We start from the raw sequence: 8,331 nt of genomic DNA, 5'->3' as shown, positions 1-8,331 counted from the left end.
CTGCCGGCCAGGGTCAAACCACGACACTGATTCTCTCTGTTTTTCTGTAGGTCTGGTCAGTTCTGACTTATGCTGAGTGAAACTCCATTGTGCACACTTAACAGTCATATTTATCACTTCAATTACTTTGGCTTAGCTCAAATTTGAAGTTGAAGCAGACAGAGCATTTGAACCAAAAGTTGGGACCTCCAGTTACAATGGTGTAACAAAATTACTGCACATAACTGAAGTTACACTCTTCTCCCACATATCCTAATCTAGGATATAGGTGTGTACACCTCTCCTATCCGTTTCGTAAGTATTGCTGAAGCAAGCTATATGCTACAGAATTTGGTGCAGCTGGTACAAGATACGTGGGAGGAACCTAGAAATAGAAAAGAAGCCTTGATCTCTAGCCAGAGCTGTTATTGCAGCCAACCTGGAAAGCTGCGTCACAGGTAAGACCACACTTTCCGCTTGTAGCCATTGCCTTTCCACAGAAAAAGCTCTTGTATAAATTCATCTGGGAATGCTCTCAAACCCCATCTACATATGTCTGACAGCTTGGCTGGCAGTTCTAGGACTTACCCTCCCTCCTCTGTTTGCTTGTGAACATATGCGAGTATGTCTGCAGCTCGACCAGTTCCTTCACACACGACCACTGGCACGGGAGGACTTTCTTGAAGGAAGTCTAAAACTGTGAGGATCACGTTGGGGCCACCTTCAAAGACAAGTGCCACCACAGGCACACCTTGACCAATTCCTATGAAGTTGCAAATAAATAATAAAAACCAGACAATGCTCTAAGTGTATAAGGAATGCTAAGATTGACTTTATATATTTAATGTATCAAGTATGTCCCTTTTATTGAAAAAATATTACAATGCTGCCTGCCAGACATTTTAACTGTTGCTAACGCAGTTTCAAGCACCGTTTATACTTTGAGCTGAGGGGAAAGCACTGCAAAGAAGCTGATAAATACAATGGAATACAGTCTACAAAACAGAAGAAATTCTTCACAAAAATATTCCTGAACTAAGGTAGAAAGTCAACATTATTTCTTTAGGGAGCTACCTTTCTACCTTCCACCCAAACAACTTCCAAAGATGACAACACACATGCCAATTTTGACACAGTTAGATGGAAACCCTCTACAGAGAGAGAGTGTTGCAAAAGCATTCCTAGAAGAGAAGAATCACACATGTTGCTTCACAACTGGGAAAACACCCAAAGAAGTCATGGCTTCTTTGCAAAAACACAGATGATGTTTTACCAGCTCCATTTCCCTATTGTGAAACTGCAGTGTCAAACCTTGAATCAGTCAGACCAGTAAGGCCTGATAACGTACCAACAACTCAAGTGAGGCACATTTACTTTACCAAAGCAAAAGTTGCAACTTTATCCAAAAGAATCCTCCTGTCTGGTCCCAGAGAAATTCTAAATCTACTTAAGGTCCAAAGCAGCAGCTGAAACTTGCAAAATACTCATTCAGACTTGAAACAAACAAAAAGACTAATTGTTCTATTTTCCCATTCAGGTGTTTGGTGCAAGCACCTTTCTCATTACAGCACAGTAACACTCTACCCTCAGGCACGAGAATTACTTACTTGCATGGATCCGTTGCAAATTAATAGTTTTTTCCAGTTCTCTCCGCAATTTAACTTCTGCTCCATACTTTCCAACTGTTCCATCATCCACCAGAATGAAATGGGAATGGAGGTTATTTAGGACGTTCAGTTTGCTTAGTGGGTTTAACAAGGTTTGATATGGAGCAACCACCTAAGTAAAAGCACACAACAACGTCTTTTATTGCAAAGATTCGCATTTGTTTCTGTGAAACTCAACGTTTTGTCTAGGCACAAGAATTGGTGGCTCAGCAAGAAGCACTGACAAATATAAGCATGCCTTGGATTACGATACACCAACAGCTGTAGCTCAACATCGTGCAGGAAAGCAAGTAACTATCACAAGAGGATTTTGTTCCGAAGGGTAACACAGAAAAGATCCTTTGAAAACGTGTCTTTGGGGGAAATTTGCAACTGCTCTGGCAAACAGTAGCACTGAAGACTGCATCAAAATTTTTCAACTTATCGTCTGTAAATGTGAATTCTCTGTCATACTTCAGCATTTTTGTTATCTGATTCAGCAGTATCAGTAGGGGGTGAAAAATATTTGATACTTGAAAACAAACTCCTAGCACATCTGGATTTTGCACCTTGTTTACTCTAACGATCTTGCATAAATCACAGATGTTAACGTATCTTCACAGTAAAGCAAGTATTCCAATGAGGCAAAGCAAGTGAAAAAATATGCTTGAGCAGATCTCTAAATCAATTTCAGTTAGGTAATTTATCCTTACATCTCTTCCAACAAGGTCATTTCTGTTTTCAATCACTCCCCATGGAGCAATCCCAATAGTGCAAATCTTTCGAGATGATCTGGAAGCATGTTCTCTTAGAGCATCACCAACATGTTTTGCAACACCTGTTTGTGAACAAAAAGATTTCAACGCACTGCATGGTGCTGCTTATTACAAAATACAACTGTTTTATTATTTAATTGGACCTTTAAGGATCTGGGAACTTACTGACACAACACCAAAGAAAAAAGCATCATACTACATCTGCTTGAAGGAAACAAAGTACTACATATCAGTAATTCAACAAAATAAGTATTAGCCTAGTAAGAACTGAAGAGTTTCCAATACATTCCTGTCCTTACTTTAATCACATCAAGTTTTTCCTCTTGCAGTTTCAAAAACAAAAAACGAAACAAACCAAACAAAAAACCTCACCCACTCCACCCTTGTGCTCTTTCTCTTTGACAGAGGCAAAACAGCAGCTCACTTCCAATTACACATGTTCAAATCTGTTATTTTAATCTAACTGGACCAAACTCACTCAAATTTACTTTGCTTTAAGATGAAGCTATGCATCCATTAAATCTTTTGGCTCTGATAAACCATAATCCAGTTAGCTGTGCATATTCATTGGTCCTTCTTTACCTGTATTCACTCCTCCAGTTATAATCCAGGCTCCTGTTGTTACTGCAGCTTTAATAAGACCTTTGCCAAGCAATTGTTTGATGCGTGGGTGAAGTTCAAATTTCTGCATGCCCCCATGTACAGATATAACAAGCTTCGGCAACTCCATCTGCCATTCTTTAAGCATAAGTTGCAGAATAGCTTCAGGCTTAGTGTCATACGACAATCGCACGTACTGCGGGCACAACAGCAGGGTTAAAAAGTGTTTAAATCATCACAGAACCAACGCATAAAAAGAAGAACCAGGATGTACTTAAGGATATATTATCCTATTCCTGGCTACTGAAAATGTAATCCATGTTCTCAAACCAGAGCAGATGCAATAAATGAAGAAGCTTACTTTATGTCCTTCAACAAGACAGTTAACAGTTCTGAAAAGGGCACGATCATAGAAAGATTACATTATTCCATCCTACCGGTACAGTGACCTAGAAAAATGTGTCTTTATGAAAGCATTAGGTGATCTCTAAATTAGCTCAAATTCAGAAATATTTATAAAAGTTCTGCCATCTACTGGGGAGAGTCTTGCATGTACCCTGCGAGAAGTTTTACCGAAGGACAGTTGCTTGCTTTTCCTTCCCTAATCCTGGTGCAAAGGAAGCTAGATTCTTTAATAGAAAACTTCATAACTAGCAGCTTTTTAACTCACTATGTTTAACAGCGTAAGATTAAGTAGATGGTTGATCAGTTAAAAAAGAGTGCTCCATCTTTAATGTGAGCTGTTCAATAGAGGAGACATTATGCAGAAATTAAATCCTACTTGAATCAAGTTCTAACAAAAAAAAATAAAATCACTATTTCAATAAACTGGCTTTAGCAATCCCACTAGCACTCTGCAGAAGTAAGCAGAGAAATTGAGTACAGGCAGCTCACTATTTCTGTACTCCTGGAAAAGGATCTGCAGCAATTTTAAGCTATACTAAGAGTACAAAGGAACACATACACTGCTATTATGAACATGAAAGAATTCAGCTAAGAGCCCTTCTCTCCAGAGAGATGACCTGACCTAGAGCACTGGACTCTCCTTGGAGACTCCATAAAGAACACAGCTCCCCGTTCAGCCACGTCAGTTTGGCCACTGAAGCCACACTGTGTCAGAATCCCTTGCAGCTTATAAGGCATGAGCATCAAATCGTATCTACCACAACTAGAAATCCTTCACAACATGGTTGTGGAGAATATGTCAGAATTTCCAGTTTTCTAGCCTCTCCAGTACAAATGTACTTGTGAAGTAAGAGCTGGTTTCCAAAATTTCGATTTACTGGTATGCTTTAAGCAACCCGCTCTCTCACAAAACTTAATCTGATCAGTACAACTATGCTTTAATAATTTTGTACAAATTTACTCAAGAAGCATATTCCATATCCGTCCGTGATTTTAATGATTTTTCAGAGTTTGAAACTTATGAACGGAGGGTTAAGACAGTTACTTAACAGGTCCTATAAAAATTTAACAATAGTGAGCAAGTTAGCACCACAGATGAATAAACTCTATTTTCATGAAATCCGAAATAGTGATACTAAATTCTTAATGAAACATTTTGCTGAAGTGATTATGCATTCCTATCACCATTTGAAGTTTGAAGGTAAGTCTGTACATGAATACAATTAATTCTGATAGATCAGAGCAACTTTCATTATGACAAATTACAAAATGGAAATTAGAAAGAATTTAGATCACAATTAAAAAAATACTGCAATAGTAGAGGGCACCAGTTTGTCACAATATGAGTGACATTCTTTGCAGCCTTTTATTTCAGAAGACGAAAGAAGTATCCAACACCTCTATCGACATGTTTAGAGTAAGAGGAAAAAGAAAACATCATACATGCCTTAGCCCTGTAAGAATGAGAGCCACCTTGAAAGTTGATGACACCATAAGCGTCTGTAGAGGTCTGCTCTGTATGTTTTTCCACCGACCATTCTTCTATTTCCTGATTACAGTTTTCACCCAGCTTCACATCGGAGTATTTCATAGCCAGGCTTGCAGTAAAACAAGCATGTTGTCTGACCAAGCGGCCACAACAGCACCTGCACCCAACCATACCATTCAGAACAGAGTTAATGTGATTATTAGAAACCAAGAGAAACAACTCCTTATGCTGTAACAGTTATGTCAGATTTTGAAGGCAAATATTCTAAATATTACATAAACCTGTTTTCCAGAGCAAGCCTTGTTGCCATAAATATTTATAGCATGAATTAATTACAATACATAAGCACTATGCAAAATATTGAAGCTCTCTCAGATACAAAGTTGGATGAGAGAAGAAACAGATTCTTTGAAGCCAATAATTTATATAACATTTATAAATCTGTGATCTACGTATTGCATGCAGTTCTTCATTCATCAGTTATATTTGTTTCATATCTAACTTTTCACTGACTTGTCATTCGCAGTATCGATCAAAACTTTTTAAAACAGTATTATGAAAGCGCTTATTTAGTGGAAAGAAATATTCATAAATATTCTAATTACAAAGAACTTCTTACCTGACAAGCTGCTGACAAATCTGACATCCTGGAAGGCATCTATAAGAAATATTTACAGATATAAGTAAACTTCATCTTTAATTCCAACAGAGGGAGACAGGAAGGGGAGGTATAGGGATGAACCACTTGCATCACTTCATGTGAAAGATCACAACAAAACAGATCTTTGTGCTGCCCAAGTTTGCCCATTTTTAACATGGTAACTTCTGTGTCTTTATTTTACATGACCATGGTATACCTAGCAAGTAAAAACACATGAACGTGCAAAAGTTTCAGTCCTGAGGCTTCAGAGGTTTTCAGGCTCTGACCCATCAGTATGTGAAGCCCAGGAATATTTCAGACTGGATTATCAGCAGTACTCAAACTGAAAAAATTTGCTGGATGCCAAGAAGTTATGTACAGATCAGCATCTTCTTGGACTCATGCTAGAGCTCTACAATGCTGCATCTGTTCTACAAATTCATCTTTCTAATATATATCCATGTTGAACTGCCTCTGTGGGAAGGTTATTTGGTAATTTCCAAGTTGCACGTACAAAAAAAAGGTGTATTTGGCCAAACCTTATATAGCAGCGTCTTTATATAAAGTTTATTATAGAATTTCTACCCTCCTCCGTTTCAAACATTTCCAGTGTTTTCCTAACAGCTTTCTTAACATTTAAAATTAGCTCAGCAGACAAATTTATACCACTGTTTTCCATAATTTTCATAAGCAGTTGTTAACCAGTTATGGTTAAGAGCTAGGAAGCAAAAGCATACAAATATAGATGTGACACTCTTAAACTGCTTCCAGACCTTAAGCATAAACAATTTTTAAATTTTGTGCTCTACAGAAGTTACAATGCCATTCATCATCTACATTTTTAATCCCTCCCTAACAGTTATTAAATTATATTTATCTACATTAAAAGCTTCAGTTCAACAAAACCTAGTCAATACTTGTGTCTACATTTAATTCATTTACACCTAATCCAGGAACACCAGTAAGCGATTCATAGAAACTGAAGGACAAAATCTGATGGGAAAGTTGTAAAGTCCATTACAAATGAGCTGCATGAAAACAGCAAGTGTTGAAGATCATTTTGTTCCTAGTGAAACGCTCTGTAGATTTTAACAGCTTCATAATTACCTTGTTTGCATTTGCAAATTTTCCATGCGCTACAATCATGGCTATAAATTCTAACAGCTTCTCATGTCACGTGGTTTCAAGGAATGTGGTGAATTATTTATAATAAATTAAAAATTCTACCGTCATTACTTTATTCTTTTCTATCTAAAACCAAAGCTCTTAAAAATATTAATTTGCCAACAGAATAAAAAAAAAATATTTTTTTTAATGGAAAAGACTGAAATGGAAGTTTTCTGAGGTTTAAAAGAAAAGGTTTCTCAGTTGTTCTCACATGGATGACGCTAAAAAACCCCAAACCCATCTGAATCCATAATGATACTATTTTGTGGAGACAAAACTGCCTTAAAATACCAATTTTGAATCTACTTTCAACTTAACTTTGTTTATTGTGACAGAGATGTCATAACTATGCACATCAAATCCAATCACTGTAGGAACTCTTAAATTAAACCTATAACACTTAGTGATGGTAAACTCTACCAGTTAGGTATGTTAGAAGTATCACCATGTCTCCACATATCTAATTCAGCATAAGGCAAAAGCAGCACAAGATATGCAGAATATTCTTCACAGTGCTCACAGTGCTGATCTTTAAATTCCAGTAGAGGATATCTCTATGAGACTTTCTGACTTCAGAACTAGGCCATCATAAAACAAAATAATTTTAAAAAAATTATAAACACACCCCTCCCTCCCAGTGCAGCACAGACATACTATGGACATCACTGGGAGGACTGGTAAGAATCAAAGAACAGGGAACATTCACTAGAGATTTCCAGAATGCTAAAATACTTCCAGAAAAATAAAAACAAATAAATCCAAGGTAAACACGAAGAGTGACAATGTCCAGTAACAAGAGGGTGAACTAAAGACAGTATATTTATACAGATAAAGTAGTTCCACAATCTATTTTACACTCTTGTTAAACCACAACAACTTTCTTTACAACACTGATTTGATTTTATTTTAAAGAGCAGCAATGAGCTACTGTATCATTTCTCATTTACCTGTGAGGGTCTTTTGAACTTGGTATAATATATACACACTCCCTCTTTGTGAAAGTATTTTCTATCCAGGATTTCTGGGACTGGAAAATAAGAAATTCAACAGTATTATAAAATACAAATCATAAAACTCCACAATAAAAAATACTTTTTAAGGAAACAAGAACTACGATATAAGGGTTCTTGAGTTTTTTTTTAATTTAAAGATGAAGGCAATGTCTAAAGTAAGTTCAATTGTCATTTAATGTTTTGCTGTCCCTCAAAATCTACCAAAACCATACCATCCTATAAAAGCATTTCACACTGTCTATAAGTTGAGATAACCAGAATCATTACATATTTTATACACAAATCCATTAAAATTCAAAATATTTTTTGAAGCTAACATTTAAATAATGAAAATTTTATTTGAAAAGGTGTACCCAACCCCCTCAATTTCATAATACATAATTTACCTCCCCTGCTAAGTTTAAAAAAAAAAAAAAGTTGACATTTTTGACGTTAAATGTGTTATACTGAGATAACAGCATAATAATAATTTCACCTATTTACCTCTTTAATAAGGTAAAATGTTGTTCTTGCAATTACAGGTAAGAAGTCTTCTAACAACACTGACAATCTTTTCTAGTAGCAATAGAGGTCCTAACCTTTGCTCTTCACCAAGAAACTTTTCAATTCAATAAAA

General features: G+C 36.4%; 1 protein-coding gene across 1 annotated transcript; it reads right to left on the bottom strand.

The window, feature by feature from the left end:
* Positions 1 to 563: 563 nt before the first annotated feature.
* Positions 564 to 7,723, bottom strand: LOC104269706 (transient receptor potential cation channel subfamily M member 7-like). Its single transcript, XM_009874556.1, has 7 exons — positions 7,650 to 7,723; positions 5,515 to 5,553; positions 4,854 to 5,052; positions 2,984 to 3,197; positions 2,339 to 2,463; positions 1,587 to 1,758; positions 564 to 742 (listed from the first exon to the last, which is right to left on the bottom strand). Exons 3-7 carry the CDS (start codon positions 4,995 to 4,997, stop codon positions 564 to 566), a joined length of 834 nt encoding a protein of 277 aa, XP_009872858.1. The 5' UTR covers positions 4,998 to 5,052; positions 5,515 to 5,553; positions 7,650 to 7,723.
* Between the last annotated feature and the right edge of the window lie 608 nt (positions 7,724 to 8,331).

This window comes from Apaloderma vittatum, unplaced genomic scaffold (genome assembly GCF_000703405.1).
Source record: "Apaloderma vittatum isolate BGI_N311 unplaced genomic scaffold, ASM70340v1 scaffold38768, whole genome shotgun sequence".
Taxonomy (NCBI): Eukaryota; Metazoa; Chordata; class Aves; order Trogoniformes; family Trogonidae; genus Apaloderma; species Apaloderma vittatum.
The sequence above is the reverse complement of the archived record's forward strand: the minus strand, read 5'-3'. Positions and strand labels throughout refer to the sequence as shown.